The 17,329-nt window shown below is 36.0% G+C and overlaps 4 protein-coding genes across 4 annotated transcripts; 1 reads left to right on the top strand and 3 right to left on the bottom strand.

Annotated features, from left to right (window-relative positions):
* Positions 1 to 23: 23 nt before the first annotated feature.
* On the bottom strand, positions 24 to 3,934 carry LOC118281771 (dual specificity mitogen-activated protein kinase kinase 6). The gene is made up of 3 exons (XM_035602490.2): positions 3,597 to 3,934; positions 2,664 to 2,829; positions 24 to 1,256 (listed from the first exon to the last, which is right to left on the bottom strand). The coding sequence occupies exons 1-3, from the start codon at positions 3,656 to 3,658 to the stop codon at positions 483 to 485; spliced, it is 1,002 nt and encodes a 333-aa protein (XP_035458383.2). The 5' UTR covers positions 3,659 to 3,934; the 3' UTR covers positions 24 to 482.
* Positions 3,935 to 4,212: 278 nt separating this feature from the next.
* LOC118281777 (DNA excision repair protein ERCC-6) lies at positions 4,213 to 7,317 on the bottom strand. The gene has a single exon (XM_035602496.2). It carries the CDS (start codon positions 7,195 to 7,197, stop codon positions 4,297 to 4,299), a length of 2,901 nt encoding a protein of 966 aa, XP_035458389.2. The 5' UTR covers positions 7,198 to 7,317; the 3' UTR covers positions 4,213 to 4,296.
* Positions 7,318 to 7,630: 313 nt separating this feature from the next.
* Positions 7,631 to 12,335, top strand: LOC118281774 (protein penguin). The gene is made up of 8 exons (XM_035602492.2): positions 7,631 to 8,335; positions 8,563 to 8,968; positions 9,137 to 9,264; positions 9,560 to 9,725; positions 10,498 to 10,674; positions 10,803 to 11,034; positions 11,444 to 11,643; positions 12,143 to 12,335. Exons 1-8 carry the CDS (start codon positions 7,869 to 7,871, stop codon positions 12,314 to 12,316), a joined length of 1,950 nt encoding a protein of 649 aa, XP_035458385.2. The 5' UTR covers positions 7,631 to 7,868; the 3' UTR covers positions 12,317 to 12,335.
* A 77-nt stretch (positions 12,336 to 12,412) lies between these two features.
* On the bottom strand, positions 12,413 to 16,264 carry LOC118281775 (thymidylate kinase). The gene is made up of 7 exons (XM_050705163.1): positions 16,146 to 16,264; positions 15,837 to 15,937; positions 15,523 to 15,623; positions 15,041 to 15,188; positions 14,689 to 14,806; positions 14,045 to 14,131; positions 12,413 to 13,748 (listed from the first exon to the last, which is right to left on the bottom strand). Exons 2-7 carry the CDS (start codon positions 15,907 to 15,909, stop codon positions 13,649 to 13,651), a joined length of 627 nt encoding a protein of 208 aa, XP_050561120.1. The 5' UTR covers positions 15,910 to 15,937; positions 16,146 to 16,264; the 3' UTR covers positions 12,413 to 13,648.
* Positions 16,265 to 17,329: the final 1,065 nt, after the last annotated feature.

Here is a 17,329-nt window from a genome sequence, read left to right as displayed (position 1 = left end):
TAAGATAAAGAAAACCACACAACTGAAAACAAATATTCTTTTTATTTTAAAACTAAATTATGATAATTTTGTGATGCTTATTAAATGTTGCCAGTCATTATTTTGTTATACCAATTCCTTTGTTCGCTCTGAGCTCTGAGGTCAAGATTAACAGACTTTAGTTATGTAGATACGTGGATAAACCGTATTAGCGAAATATTACTCTTACTTCATCTACCCTCTCACTACAGCTACGTTACTAAATTGACAATGTTCATCTTACACAAAACATGATCACTCCAGGTAATAGACAATAATAAATCATCTCTGAAATCAAACATTTAAAAAGACCGCGCACGCTGCTAACGGTCGGCACTCTATAAAGAATACATAATTTATTTTTTATGGTTAATAACATTATTTTATATCTTTCAATTATTAAACTACATTAAGGTTAGTCGGTAAACGCTTGTACTTAGTAGGTACGTAAATAGTGTCCGTCACTAGGACGCATCTGGTAAGTCTAATATTTCTTGAACGAAGGTCGCGACGTCGATCTCCTGACTGTGGCCGAGGCAGAACGGGTGCGTCAGCAGCGCGTCGTAATTGGGTCTCTGTTTGTAGTCCTTCTGCAGACATTGCACTATCAAGTCCTCGAACTGCTCGGAGAACTGGTCGCTCGGCAGCCGCGGGGGGTCGTCCTTGACGACTTGCTTGAGCTGTTCGAAGGGCGTGCCCCACGTGTTGTACGGGAACTTGCCGGTGGCAAGCTCGATCAGGGAGATGCCGAGCGACCACACGTCGCTGCGGATGTCGTACTGGCCCGGGTTGCCGCTGGGGTCGATCCTCTCGGGCGCCATGTACGGCTTGCAGCCCGCGTCAATAGTCTTAGCGACAGAGTCCACTAAGTATCCAGATATACCAAAGTCGCACATCTTAACCTCTCCTTTCCTATTGATCAGAATATTGGATGGCTTCACGTCTCTGTGAATGACTCTGAGCTTAGAATATAAATAGTGTAAAGCACTGACTACAGAGAACGTGATTTTCCCGAGAATGTTTTCTGGTATGGTGCGGTTGTTGTGGTAGACTTTCATGTAGAACTTGTCAAGGCTCATGTCCATCACTTCCATACAGATCCAGACGTCTCCCTCGCGGAACATGGCTCCGTAGAAATGCACCGTGTAAGGGCAGGCACTGGCTCGCATGGACACATCCAGGTCCATGAGTAGACGCTTCAGCTCTGTAGACTGACTGTTAAATGATGCTGTGATTCTCTAGAAGTAAACAAACAAATTATAATGTAGTATTTTGTCTATGCTCTTCAAAAGTAAATAACTAATTACCTACTAAATGCTTCTTAATGTGCTATGTTAAATGTAAACTTTACTATGGGAAAAATCCCCACGGCGGACATGTTTACTTAAAGCGCTATGTTGTGACATATGGGAATTCTGAGGTATGATGAGTTTAAGTTGGAAATATTTATGTCTATAATGATTTGATTTTTTTTACATTTTATGTTGTGCATCGCAGAATAACTAATAAAGATGTGCATTTGTTTTTTCACTGAAATTATTTATTATTTGTTTTTAAAAATGTTAAATCACAGTACTGAACTTATATTATTAAACTAAATATACAGACAGTATTTGACAATTTCATGATACATTTTGTCCCCTACTTAATGAGTAATAATAATCATCATCACCAATTGGGTACTATCCTCGGTCAAAAATAAATTATTACAACTTTTCAATACAATAAAATATTAAAAAATAATCACACTCTCATTCATAAATTTGATGAACTATTTAATTTTCGATTTTTTCTAGCTAAATTTCTAGAAATAAGTCTGCTATTTGACGTCAAAAACTTATGACGTTATGATGCACTATTTCATACAAAGTTCATAGAAAATATCGTTTTTGACGTTTCGAAAAAAGTATTGAATTTGACTAGTAGGAAAGTAGCCTATTGTTTATTTATTTTATAGTAATATTGTACTTTACTGAATGTTCGCATATTTTTAATAACATCTATAATTCAAGTAAAAAATTAAAATAAAAGTAAATTCTTCTAAAACAACCATATTGAACAGAGGCTAAATATAAATACGAGGTATATAAGAATTACATATATAATAATTATATGCGCATTATCATAGCTATTTAGCGTATTTTTGTGATAATATTATTAATATTTAGGTGTAATGTGAAGTGTGAAAGTAAAAATACTAAAATATTGAAACCTTATTTTCTCAGTACTCCCATAGGTTACAGAAAAAAAAACATGGCAATAAAGTGGATAATAGTATCTATCATCTGTAATAGGTTTAGTTTGTGTCCGCTACTTTTCGAAAAGCGGGGCAGAAACTTCCCAATATCATTTTTTATTTAGTATCTTTTAGTATCTTGATAATTTTATTCCATAGGAATCTACACTTTGAAATGAGTATATAGCTTCACTTGGGCACTGACTGACTGACAGAATGGCTACTTTGTTAGGCCTACAAATATGGCTTAGATTCTTCCTATGAATAAGTATTTGACTTTGACAGTGCTAGCAAATCTGGTATACTTGAAATGAAATAGTATTTATTTTAGTAAATACACTAAAAAATAACATCACATTTATGTGTAAAGCATTATAGATCTAATAAAATGGTAGTTATAAATCAATACCTTGACTGCCATAATGGTGTCACTAGGAATATGTTTCATCTTCTCCACAATACCGTAGGCACCGCGGCCCAGGTCACATATCTTGACCAGGTCATCAGCATGCACCGTGAATGTCTTGTCATCTACTGTGATTGTTGTCTGCTTGTCCAAGTTCCTTGGTGGTGTTCTGTGTCATTTTAATTAAGAATTAATTAATGTTATTTTTTTAACAAGGTTGTCTGTAAGAAATTTCATTGTGTAATAAGAATGTACTTGGAAACATTATAATTTATTTTTGTCCTATATGTTTTTAGTGTACATTTTGGCTAAATGTGTATATTAAAAATAGATCAGTAATCTCCTGCATTGACAGTAATAGTGAAGAGTATAATTATAATACTCCCATAGTAACATTTTAAATGCTATGAACTTTATTTAGGATTTTAATATAATCAAGAATCTGTATTATTACAATTTTGATAATACCAAGCCTAGATGCATAGATAACCTCCAATATTGAAGTGATTATGTGGTATTATATCATATTGCTATGATTACCAGCCAATTATGTAAGTTTATATTTATTGCTTTTAATAATCAGTGAGACAACAATAATCAGCAATAACATTGAAATATACCACCTCCACCTGTTTATTTACTTTGTGTGTATGGACCTTATTTTGATACAGTGCTGTTATGCTTATCATTGATGCTACACTGTATACATTTACAAAGTCATTTAACTAACTAGTTATATGTCAAACTGCTAGCAAGCAAGGTTAATTAGGTATCTTGCCTTTTTAACTTTAACAGTATTTAAGACGATAAGATACATCCTTGCATCTGTTTATTGGATTTAGTTTAATAGAGAAGATATTTTAGACTGTGCAGAAACCCAAAACCTTGCAACTTTAAATGTCAGGTAGACAGATTAGGTGATCTCTCGATACTCACACGACCTGCTCCTCTGGAGGCTTGAAGTTGAAACCTGGCGGCGGTAACTTTCTTCTCGACATATCGTCGACGTCTTCTCAACGAGACTTGAATCAGAAACCTCGAATCTTATTAGAATTTTTACCAAATCCCTCCACGATACGCTTTACATCAAACTGCTAACTTAACAATATTGTACACAAAGTTTACATCTAAAGTACACCCACATAGTCTAAGGCAATATTGGACGTAAGCTTGATACTTGTTTATCGCGAAAAATGTAATAATATGAATTTATTTCTAAAAATTAAACACTCGGAAGGCAGCTAGGTTTTGACATTTAAGTTTAATGTTGCCACAAAAATATATCTAACCAAGCCAACAAATAAATTAAACGGCTTAAATTCTCGACAGAATATTGTAAAAAGTGATACTGCTTTACGCTCATAGCAAGTTCTGAGTGTAAGCAGGTGTGTATTATGAATCAGTTAAGAGTGCAAGTCAACTTTTATGTTTAGGTATATTAAATACTTTTACCAGACTGGAGGAAGCATATTGTTACTAAAATATGAAATCCTACAGAACCTGAACAAATTTAATATTTGTAGGAGATTTCAAAGAATGAATAAAAATCATATTGAAAAAACAAAATGCAAATATATTTTCTTAGCTTACTTTCTAGTAACAAAACAACTTAAAAAAAATAGTTATGTATGTGATTTTATTTGGAAGAAAATCTGATAGCTCTGACGGCATCTTTTGCTTTCTTTACAGCATCCTCTTTGATCTTATGCCGTTTCTCTTTTTCAGCTAAACCGACCACAACATCATGTTGTAAAGCACTCTTTACATTAGCTTTAGCAAAAAGTTTGCTTAACACATAGTCATCATCATCTGTTTGTTTCTCCTTTTCTTTTTTATTCTTTTTCTTTTTCACCTTTTTAACTGCTACCAAGTTTTCTACTTTTATTTCTGGTTCTGGGGAATGTTTTCTTTTACGAGTTTTATCTACTTCTTGATTAATACTGGCTTTGTCACGTTCTGGTGATTTTTCTTTCACAGTTTCTTTCGAAACGTTTTCTTGTGCTTCACCATCACATATATCAGCATCAGGAGTTTCTTTATCACCTTGATCATCTTCTACATTTTCTTGGCTTTTCAAAACATTTTTTAATAAATTTTCTTCATAGTCCTTTTTCACATGCATATTTACTATATCTAATTCAGATAATACATGATCGAAAGGTACATTAGTAACTTGATCATCAACTAAATTTATTTCAGGTACTTCTTCTTTAGGCGGATTCAATAGCAGCTCTCGTTTCTTTTTGTATTCCTCTCTAGGATCCTTTTCTTCTTTCTTATCTTCAGTCAACTCTTTTTCTTTTGAAATCTTTTTACTTATTTCTCTGGCTAATCTTTTCATTGCTTCTAATTTTTTCTTGGAACTAGAAACACTACTACTAGGCTCCTCATTGTTACTCTTCTTACTTTTTGCATTATGATCAACATTTACTTTGGTGTGTTTAAATAGAGAAGCAGTTTCAGTATCTCCTTCACAGTTTAGTTCTTCAAGAGTAAATAGGCCTTGCAGAGTACTTGTTGTTAGTACATTCTTCTGATTTGGGTCTATCAATATCTTGTTACTCAAAAAGTGTTTGAAAATCTGCCTCTGATATATTTTTTCTTCAATAGTACCAGCTGATAACAATCTGTACACTGTAACATTTCTATTCTGGCCTATTCTCCAAGCTCTTTCCTTTGCTTGGTCATCTGTGGCTGGATTCCAATCAGGATCATATATTATGACTCTGTCAGCTCCAGTCAAATTAACGCCCAAACCTCCAACTCTAGTTGTAGCCAAAAACACCAAATATTCAGGGTTTTCATTGAATGTTTTGATCATATTCTGTCTCTGTCCAACATTCACTGAGCCATCCATACGTAAATACTTAAATTCTTGAACTTGTAAATATTGTTCTAGTAAGCAGAGCATGCCTCTAGATTGGGAGAATATTAAAGCTCTGTGACCTTGTTTCTGCCAAATCTTTAGTAAAGAATTGACCACAGTCATTTTGCCAGATCTTTTGTAGTTGCCAAATCTTTCTTGATCAATTTCATCACATTCTTCATGTGCCTCATAGAGGTACAAGTCAGGGTGATTACAAATCTTCCTTAAAGTACATAGAGCAACCAATATCCTGGCTCTTAATGGATCTCCGTATTTATTATCTTTATCTAAAATACTTCTTACAGTGCTACCAGTGAGGTATCCCATATACAGATCCTTTTGTTCCTGGGTTAAGGCACAGAACAACACTTGTTCATTCTTCTCTGGAAGTTTTATATGACTTTGAACCTCAGCTTTTGTTCGTCTCAACATGTAAGGTGTGATAATTGTCTTCAAAGCCTTTGCAATTTCTAATGCAGTTGCTTCCTGGTATTCTGTAGCATTAGCATATCCTCCTTGTGTAATTGGAGTAGCAAAATGGTCCATAAAAACTGTATAAGTGCCCAAAAGTCCAGGTCTCATAAAGTCAAACAAAGACCACAGCTCTTGTAAACTGTTCTGCATGGGAGAACCTGTAATGAGCAACTTATGAGGAGTTTGGAACTTCTTAACCAACTTACTGACCTGTGTGTCAGGATTCCTAATTTTATGACCTTCATCCAATATGATATAATGCCATTTACGGGCAGTTAGATCCTTAGTGTATTTTACAATGCCAGCATAAGTGATTAAAAGGATCCCATGAGATGTATGTAGATCCCGGATCAGTTGGTTATGATTGCCTGCATGAGAGCCAGTATGATGAAGGACAGCTACTCTCAAATGTGGACACCAGAAATGGAAATGAGAGACCCACTGGTAAATAACTGTTGCTGGAGCAACTATTATAGTGGGGCCCAGTCCTCCCCAAGATCCCAGGTCACTTTTGGACAAGCCTGCTAGAAATGCAATAATCTGTATAGTTTTTCCTAAACCCATTTCATCACCCAGTAATCCTCCTGAATCTACCTGATGAAGTTCCCACAACCATTTGACACCAATTTTCTGGAACTTGTACAGTTGTCTCCAGATATAATTTGGTACACACAAGCCATTCTGTAGTTCATGGGGTTCTTCTGGATCCTTGTTACCTTCCAACACATACTGTACATCAGCTGTCATAGTATCACCCTCATGATTCCCTAATTTAGCAGCTGCCAAGTTTTTCTTCCAAGTTTCTATTCTCTCATTGTAAAGAGCTGTGTCTCCGTCATCCACAATTTTCTTTAAGTGTTTTTTATTTCGAGACACAAAGGAGGTGGTTGGTCCTCCAACAGTTGTGGTAATGATCTCGTCATCAGCATCTTCTTCAGAAGGTAAATACTCCTCGTCGGAATCATTTTCTGTAGAAACGGTTAATTTCCTTTCTCTCGAAGTTGTCGGCACTGGCACTGGTACATCCTTGTTTGTTTCCTTTACGGATTGTTTACCAAACTGTTTTGATTGCTTTTTAGATATAACTTCAGCAGCGGCTTTACTTTTTTGCGAAACGTCGTCCTTTTTATTTTTATTTACAACTTTCTGTTTTGCAAGTTCTAGCTGTCTCTCTAAATATTTGTTAATGTCAACCATTGTGTCTTTGAAGGACTTGCTTTTATAGTAATTTATAGATAGAAAATATTGTTATAAAGTTTCAAAACCGAACATGTTTTGTCTTGTATCGCATTCCCCATCTTTCGTACGGGATAACAAGACGAGATTGACAGATTGACATAATTTGTTTGACATGACAATGACGGTAAGATTTCTTTCCCGAAGCAAGTTACGCATTTCGGTCTATAATAAAATTCAATCCAACTAAAGATTTTTATTTTTATTTGCCATTATCTTGATTTTAAAATACTGTAATCCATTTAAAACTTAATAAATTATCATAATTTATAACCAAAACACTATTATGACCCAAAAATGAAAATACTACTATTAAAAAAAATAAGATTAGAATTTACAGCGACATTCATAAACATTGGCAATAGTGGAAACTGTCAAAATTAAATTGACTACTGTCAACAGTCAAATGTCAGTTTCGTTTTAGTAAATAGCACGTGTGGTTTGAACGAATGACCACATTTATAATTTCAGAAATATAATATTTAGTTAATTAGAATATCAATAGATTGTATGTAATGTGCTCTTAATAGTGTCATTATAGAAAAACGTTAGAATATATTGCTAACCTCAACAGTTACTCTCATATTTTGAATTTCATAACCTCGTGTGTTATTTGTGTAATTCTGTAAAAGATGCAGAAAGTTAAAAGAAAATCAAATGAAGACGATTCCAGCTCACCTAAGAAGAAGAAAGTGAGTTTCGAAAATAGTGATGGCAAGCCGAAACAAGGTGAAAACGCAAAAAACAATAAATTCAAGAAGGATTTCAAGAAAGATGCGGCTAAGGGTCCCAGTAAGTTTGTAAAGCCTAAATTTAATAAGGATGGCAAAGGAAACCCTAAGTTCAACAAAGATGGCAAAGGAAAACCTAATTTTAACAAGGATGGTAAAGGTTTCAAGGGAAAACCTAATTTTGGTAAAGACCAGGCGAAAGGAAAGGGCAATTTTTCGAAAGATCAGGCGAATGGAGAGAAGCCGAAGTGGTCCGAGATGAAGAAAGAGAAGAAAGAGCTGAGGCTGGTGAGGCGCAAGGCCAAGACCACGGCTGAAGTGTTTGAAGTGTCGCACAAAGCTAAACTGTTAGCTGCACAGATACAGAGGTAACCTAACTGTTTTTAATGCTATTTTTATGTCAATTAAACTGAAATAATACTGTCATAACATATCTTTAATCTAATACTATTGCCAAATATAGTATACTCAATATTGATTAATCTTATCTTGTGCAATTGTTTCCCAATTAACTGTTAAAATAGAATGTACATAATGCATTGATGCACACAAAAACATTAATTTATCATACTAATACATTCCCTTACCTTTTCAGGAAAGTTGTGAAACCAGACTTCAGATTAAACTCCTGCAAAGAACTACATTGTTTACTAAAGGGTCATTACAAGTCTATAGCCCTGACGCATGATCTCAGCCGGGTCATACAAGTGTTACTCAAGTACGGTCCAGACGACATCAAGAATGAGATTACGGAGGAACTATTAGACTTAATGGTACAAATGGTACAGTCAAAGTACGGTCAACATGCCGTAAAACGTATCTTGAAATACGGTACGGAGTTCATAAGACATGAAGTACTAAAGAAGTTCTACGGTCATATGGTGTCAATTGCCACTCATGCGATCAGTGCGCCAGTGCTAGATTACGCTTATGGAGAGTTTGCTACGAAGAAGGAGAAGTGTCATATGCAACAAGAATTTTATGGTGACATTTATAAAAATGTAAGTTGTTTATGTGAATTTTGATTCTTTCACCATTGTATTAAATGAAGCATGTATATTTCCAATGGGCCTGAGATGGTTTTCAAGCTATTTCCTGAGCTAATTCCCAAATTGTTTATAGAATTTTTCCTTGAATATTCTACTATACTTTTCTAATACTGTTTACAGACAAAAGATGACAAAGTGAAAACTTTGAGTGACACATACAAGGACAGTCCTGAAATGAAGACTGCCATCCTGCAAGCCTGCAAGGCCAACATACAGAAGATCTTAGACAAAAATCTACATGACGGAGAGTAAGTATTTTGTAATGTTTTAATATTTTAGGGTGACTATGGTGACAGCAACTCTGTATATTTACTACTACAGTCACAATTAAAAAACTACACTAAATCTTTGTCCAATATTTCAATACAGTCTTTTAACATAAAAATCTAAAAACATTAAAATGTTTCACAAGTAGTTGTTTAATTTGTCTAAACTTATAAGTAATTTATTACTTCTTTTTTTACCATGGTTGCTGTTCTAAGTATAACATAAAGTTGTCATAATCTGTCAAAATGTTTCTAACTCTATCTAATATGATTACAGATTGTTCCACTCAATCTTGTATGACTACATTCGTGAGTGCAGTGCAGAGGACCGTGTAGAGTTGATCTCGACGCTCAGTCCTCTTATAGTACCGCTCAGTAACTCGCTACCGGGCGCCAATGCCGCTTCCATCTGCGTGTGGCAAGGCACCAACAAGGATAAGAAGGTGAGAAATAAAACTACATCATTTTTATTGAATTGCTTGACCATTATCTCGCCTCGCCTGGCCTACTCTAATTCAACGAAAAACGAAGTTTCGTCCGAAACTTCGGAAATGTCGTATCACAATTCCATTTATTGCGAACCTTTGTGAACAAAAATGAACGAATAAAATGAAGATAAATAAATAGGTTTTGATTTGAAATTAAAAATAAAACGTCATTTTAAGTAATTTCATTAGTAAATCAATAAAACTTACGGCCGAAAATTGAACGAAACTTCGGATTCGAGAACCGGAGTAGGCCCCTGGTGGTAAGCGATGAAGTTTTCAAAAGTTTCCGTTTTTGCGGTCACTAATTGGCGCTAGTGTCACGTAAAGGCGATCAAGTTTCGAAATGTTAATTAATTTACTTCTTGAATTAGATTAGGTACCTGAAACCGTTGAGAATTTTTCCTGTGTGTAGTAGCATCGCGACTAGATGTTGCGCTACATTTGTGTTAGATTACCATGTGCAATGAATATTTGTGTGTTATCTTCAAACATTTGTTTATACTATAACTTTATTGTGAACAAAACGTTCCGTTGCGGTTCGACTCCCGCAACGGAACTCTTTTTGTGATATTCATATGTTGTTTCGGGTTTGGGTGTCATGTGTATGTGAACTTGTATGTTTGTAAACGCACCCACGACACAGGATAAAAAAATAGTGTGGGACGTTTTATTTAAAATAAAAAACATTTGGGTCTAACAAGTTATAATTTTCTTTATTATTTTGCAGACTATATTGAAAGTGGTGAAGGAACACGCAGTGCCGCTCAGTAAGCACAAGACTGGCTACCGGCTACTGATCGCTATATTCGACTCCGTTGACGACACGGTGCTAGTTAAGAAAGCAATTGTATCGACATTAGCTAGTAATTTGAAGGACATCGCTAAAGATCATTGGGGTAAAATGGTAAGTAGAATAATAATAATAATTTGTTAAATATAAAAAACAAACTTGTACTAAGGGTACTATCTTAAAAACTAAACCTTAACTTGTCAACTTAAAACAGCTATAAATTAATTTTATTATATTTTCAGACCCTCCACTGGCTAGTGAAACCAAAAGATTCAGGAGCTTTCCACCCTAGTTTCATAAAGTTCTTGGAAGAGGGCGCTAAAAGCGGCACGTCCAAGAAAGACGCAGAACTTCGTGTGTCAGAACTGAGGGAAGCTATTCTCCCAGCTTTGAAGAAGGATATGGAAGAAGAACCAGAGTTCTGGCTTAGTAGTAAAACGAATATGCTGCTGACTGTGGCCGTTTTGTCGATAGGTATGTATGAAGCTAAGAATTGGTGAATAATATATCATCCGACTCTTTTGTATAAAACCCATTCATCATTATCATCATATCAGTCGTAACACGACCACTGCTGAACATAGGTCTTCCCAATGGCTTCCACATAGGCCAGATGGAAACCATCAGCATCCAGCAAACCCAATATATTTTTAAAATATCCTTATGGCATTATGGCATGATTCTAGGACTATAACAAAAAATTCGACGATAAATTGAATATCCTATCGTCATTATCATCATCATCATCACACTGCTGAAAATAGGCTTCCCCTATCACTTACACACAACTTGTATCCACCTGCTTTGTAACATTTTTATTCAAATAACAGTTAATTTTGCTGTAAGATAGTTAGATCTAACAATTTTATTCCTTTTTTTTCAGAATCAAGCAAGGAAATCCTAGAAGCTTTAGCCAAGGTGATATGTAAACCCGATTGGCGCATCACTGCTGATGGTAAGGAGTTGCTGGCAGTGGAAGACGCGGGCATTCACATGTGTCTGAAGAAATTAGCGGCGCTCGACAAAGATAAAGATGGCAACACACTGGGTGAAGCCATCGCTGAAAACTTGGAAGATGAAACTGTAAGTTATTCTTCTTTTTTTACATTTATCATTATAAAAACATAACCCCACCCCACACTACAATAGAAGAGAGTATTGTATTTGTAATAGAGGGTGTCCTAGTGCAAAAATTATAACAATACCAGAATGTAAAGGCTGGATTATACTGAGAATTCCGAAAATCTTAAAAGGCCGTAATATTTTGTCTGTCCGAGATTGAACACAATCCCTATTACTAAATTTGTAGATACTTGAAACACCAGAGGCGTTACAAGTGCGTTGCCGGCCTTTTGGGGTTAGGAATTTAAGGGTTGTTGGGAAATCGGGGATTGGGAAGGAGATAATTGGGCCTCCGGTAACCTAACTCACACAACGCAAGTTGTTTCCAGTCGGTTCTCTGTGAGGCCGTGGTATCACTCTGGTCGAGCCGACCCATTCGTGCCGAAGCATGGCTCTCCCATAAATCGATCAACAATACAAACATGAAAGGTTTTTAATAGATATTATTTACTTTTTCCAGATCAAACTATGGCTCCCAACCAACAGAGGATGTTTCTTCCTTCTAAAATTAATAGAAAGCAATGCGAATGCAGCTAGTGCTTTAAAAAAGAAGCTGAAACCTCACGTGAATATACTGAAACAGCAAACTTCGGAAGGTGCAAAGCATCTCTTACAAACTGTGCAGAAAAAATAAACACATTTAATTCAAATAATTTGAGTTTTTATTCTTATATCCTATAACTCTCAGTAGCCAGAAGTAATGCTAACTAAATAGAAGTAAAAACAAAAATCCAAAAATAATAATATTTAATTTTCTAAAGCATTGATGACAACACACATTCAGTGTTCCTTCACACGGTGTTGCCACCACACCGTCACACTGCACGGGTACACACGCGGCACTACGGTGGCAGCACCGTGGGCAGGAACGATAATACATTGATTGATGAAAAAAAATACGAATTAAAAAGCAACGTCACGCCTTTTATCCCCGAAGGAGTAGGAGTAGTGGGTGCACACCCGTTTTTGTATAAGTCCGATGTAATAGGAGTTACCTATTGGCATATACTAGGCACAATTCCAGACTCGTGTGCCGACTTCGACGTGCTAATACTGAGAAATCTTTGAAAAATTGAAAAAAAAACCAGTTATACTTTACCCGACCCAGCAATCGAACCCGAGGGCTCTCGCCCGGCAGTCGCAATAGCGACCACTCGTACAACGATAGAGTCTAACTCATAAATTATTCGAGTTATAAGTATTCTAATTGACATTATGCTAAAACTAACACTCGTACTTCGAAACTCAAAGCATATTCCCTAATATGCTTTGTGATTGGACAAATTCATCTAAATATTATACCTAAAGCTATTACAATGAAGATGATACCATTTTTACTCACCAGATGGTGTTAATGCAGCATGAGGTCTGATTGTCCAATAGAGAATTATTGTCAAATTGAATGTTTAATCTTTAGAAACTATAGTGATTGGACAACCAGACCTCACTCTATAAGCCAGAATCGAATAAACCTAGAGAGCGCCCGCCCTAGGCAAGCACTTCATAGATGCCTCTTATTGTTTTAGCGCTGCGACACTCTGGGGAGTTGCGTCTCGCAGCGCCCCTCTATAACCTGGCCTCCTAGGCACTTGGCAAGTTTGCTGCTCTGATATTAACCGTACATTATTATTCCCTACATTATTATTGCTGCTCTCTAAAAAGCGTACTTATTTCTAAATTCTATATACAGGTGACTTATAATTCGACGTATTCCTCTCAGGAGGTGACAATACAACATTAGCCAAATTTCCTACAAAACTAGCCCAGATATTCAACACTTGGTTTTTACTGTTTTTTACTATCAAAACCAGTTTGGTTTGGTGTTTTACAAAAAATGTTGAATATCTCAGAAACTAGCCACTTTCGGACCAGTGGCCTCAGGGCTAATTTTGTAGGAAATTAGTTATCACCTCCCGAGAGGAATACGACGAATTACAAGTCGCCCTGTATATCAAATTGGCTTGTATCATCCTTGTATCCAGAGTTTCTCTATCTTTTTATCTGACGCAACATCTACGACATTCAGGGTCTGTTTCAGCATTTCTTCTTGGATAACGTCAATTGGTCTGAAAAAAAAAATCAGGACTTTTGAATTTATTAGTTCTTTAAGACACCAAAAAGTATGGATATAGTATTTATTCAAGTATATAGTAAAATGTATATTGTTCAAAGTTCTTAGAACTTAAAAAAAAATGCTACATTGTGCAACACAGATATCATTGTTTAGCTACTGGGAATTTTACTACAGTAATTCCCATTACTAGAACAATACTTCGATTTATATCCCACACATTGTATCATATATGTACATATTGGTATACATACACATATTTAACTGAAATATTCATGTGAAATAACTAACCTGCTAGCATCCACAATTTCCCAGTTATCCTCTTTTAACTTTGAGTATATTTCTGACACTTTGTGCTGGAAATTGAGTACTTCATACCTGTCAGGAAGTGAAATATACTATTATTCTTACATCAATAGCAATATCAGCTTATTTTTGACTTGTGCTCTTCACATGACATTGCCAAATACAGAAATAACTAAAGGACATTTCAATAACATTCCACAAGACAACAGTCAGTCTCAATTTAAGTAATAGTAAACACATACTGCAAATATTGCAATGTAAATAACATTCATTCTTATCACATGATGTCAGACGCCATTTAAAAATATTCCCGTAGTTTTTAATTATCTAATAGGTAAAGTAGATTTTTTTACTAATATGTGACTAGACTACATATTTACTTGCTGACACTATTTCATTTGCCCTTTCCTTCTTAAGAGTTCTTAAAGATTTATAGTGCTTTATTTACATACATACATACATAACCTCGCACCTGTCTCTCATAGGGGTAGGCAGAGACAATGGAACCCCAATTTCTATGAATCTCTTTTGCTAGGTATTTGTAGAAGTTTATCAGCTTTAGCTAGTAATAATTTTGTTTTCAACAATATCCCAATTAGACTGATTAGATAACACTTCATGTCACTGACCTCTCGTTTCCAAATCCATTTCTTTGTTTGATCGAGTCAACAGGCATTGTGAGGAAGAACACCTTATCTGGCTTGGGTAGGCCTACATCTGGGTACTTGCACCAATTTAAGTCTAAACCTGAAAATAATGTACCTATTGTTTACTTGACATTCTTAAAAAATATGAAGAATAGTTAGCCAATTTGTTAGTAGCGATAATAGTTTAATTTCTTGAAGTATATCATAACAAAATATAATAGAAAAACTTTCCAATAAGCACCTAGCTTCACTGACCGATAGACTGACCGCATAATCAAGTACCATTTTAAGGATTAATTGAAATAAAAGCTTTGACTTTGAATGAATATATTACCTTTAGCAGCTGAGAATGCAACTCCGGAGTAACAATACCTATCTACAATGACTGTGACACCAGCCTCGAGTGTCTTTATTATATTTTTAGCCCTCTCCCATCGGTTAGCAGAGAACAGCAAATGGATCACTTCATCTGATAACTCATTCTGAAAAATATAACCATGAAAAAGTCACTGATCTGATAGTTGGAATTGGGGAGGTCTATGTCCAGCAGCGGCTGATGTGATGATAATAAATAAAAATATACAATGTGATAGGGCGATAAAATTAGATGTAGAACTCAGCCTTAACGGGTTAGAAGTCTCACCCCTATCACATTGTATATTAGATAATTTAATCAATCAATACAATTGGATTATTTAGATACTATTATCAGCATTAATTTTACAATTTGATAAATATGACGATAACTATAATTTGCTATCAGTGTTATCTTGAAGATATTCATATTTAGAGGCCTATGAATTTCAGATAGCTTACCTTAAGTTGTAAATAATTATTTATGATCTTCCCAACTTCTGTGTCTCGGGCTGGAAAATTTGTGTATTCTGCCTGGACGTTTTTCTTCTTTAGATTTTCCACTATGGAAAAAATAGATATTTTTAAAATGACAATATCTTGCTCTAAGAGTATGTATAGATTGAAGAGCATGAATATTTACATAATATTATTATTAACTGTTCTGGCTCGGCTCATTTTATTTTCAAATAAGAACATGAAAATAAAGGTTCAAGTAATCGAACCGGTGAACCGGTTTAGAAGTAATACTATTTTACATAGTTTATTGTACTTACCAAGCGTTCTGGCCTGTGTTGATTTCCCAGTTCTGTCCACACCCTCGATAACAATTAGCGCTCCACGTTTCATTTTCAGGCTCTACAATATTTTCTCCCTCCTATGAACAATACAAAACACTTAGAACCTGTCGACTCGTGTCGACATGTGATAAATTTAGCCGGCGCACAACGCAGCAAGTTTGCAATACACTATTTAATCGATGCAATACGAGAACCGCAATGGCCTGCACACTTCTATCAACAATAAAGCAGAAAAATTATACTTATTACTAGGAAATTTAAATTAAATGTACATTTCATACTTACGAGAGAACGTTATTGACATAGACTAATTTTGACAGCTCATGAAAGAACATTCAAAACACTAGTTTACACTAGTTTATGGCCCATATCTAGTCAATATAAAAAAAATCTCTATGGGCCCCATGCCCCAGCCCGAAGGGGCCCCTTTGATCTACAGAATACATCGTGTTCCGCGCGCACTTCAAAGTGCCATCAGACCGCCACATATGGGTGCCAATAGGTCTGATTCTACCCGACTTGGATCGCTGAGCTCCGGCTCGAAGAGCAGGAGTAGGAACGGAGTTTTTAGTCAGTAAGAGTGACATCCCCTCCTGCCCCACCTTAGGTGGGAGAAGTGTGAGCTGATTTTCCTCCATCATAAAAAGAAAAAGGTAGAAAAATCTTCAGATGGATCTGCTAAGAACAACCCTAACAGATATACTTAGATAACACAGCAGATATAGCTAACACAGCAGAGACGAAATATTTACCAGCTGGATGCGCTCGAGCGCATTGAAAGGCGTGCCAAGAAGCTCATCAATGATGATGCGCTTGTGGAGGCCCGGCTTCAAAGCCTTGAACACAGGCGCAAGGTCGCAAGCCTTTCCGTTTTTTACCGGATACATTTCGGAGAGTGTGCGGGGGAACTGCACAACTTGATTCGTCCTAGTCCTTTTCATCATCGAACCACAAGACAATCGGCGAGGCGTCACCGTTTCATGATGGATATCCCACCCACTCGCACGAAACGCTTCGCTTCAAGCTTCCTTGTGCGAACTGCTAGGGAGTGGAACTTCTTGCCGGAGTCTGTGTTTCCTGATGGGTACAACCTGGGTGTCTTCAAAGCCCGAGTGAATAGGTTGCTTATGGGCAGGGCAGACGTGCTCCACCGTAGGCCGCATCATCACTTACCATCAGGCGAGATAGCGGCCAAACGTCGGCCCATTTAATATAAAAAAAATACTTATAAACTTGGCCTACGCTCGATCACCCTTAGTACTAGTTTACTTTACGTTGAACAAAAACGAAACTAGAGCATGTTCAGCTCTGTGATTGGCCGGAGTGAATAAACCAACAAATCAAGAGCGCCGAACGCGCTATCGTTTCGATCTCGAACTCGTGTTAAGGGTACAGTATCCAGATTTCAGTAATGGATTTCGAAAATAGGTTATAAAATTGTGAAATATTTTTATATTTTACTTCGCGTC

This window comes from Spodoptera frugiperda, chromosome 26, assembly GCF_023101765.2.
Source record: "Spodoptera frugiperda isolate SF20-4 chromosome 26, AGI-APGP_CSIRO_Sfru_2.0, whole genome shotgun sequence".
NCBI lineage: Eukaryota > Metazoa > Arthropoda > Insecta > Lepidoptera > Noctuidae > Spodoptera > Spodoptera frugiperda.
Note: the sequence above shows the minus strand (reverse complement) of the source record. Positions and strands in the feature narration are given on the sequence as shown.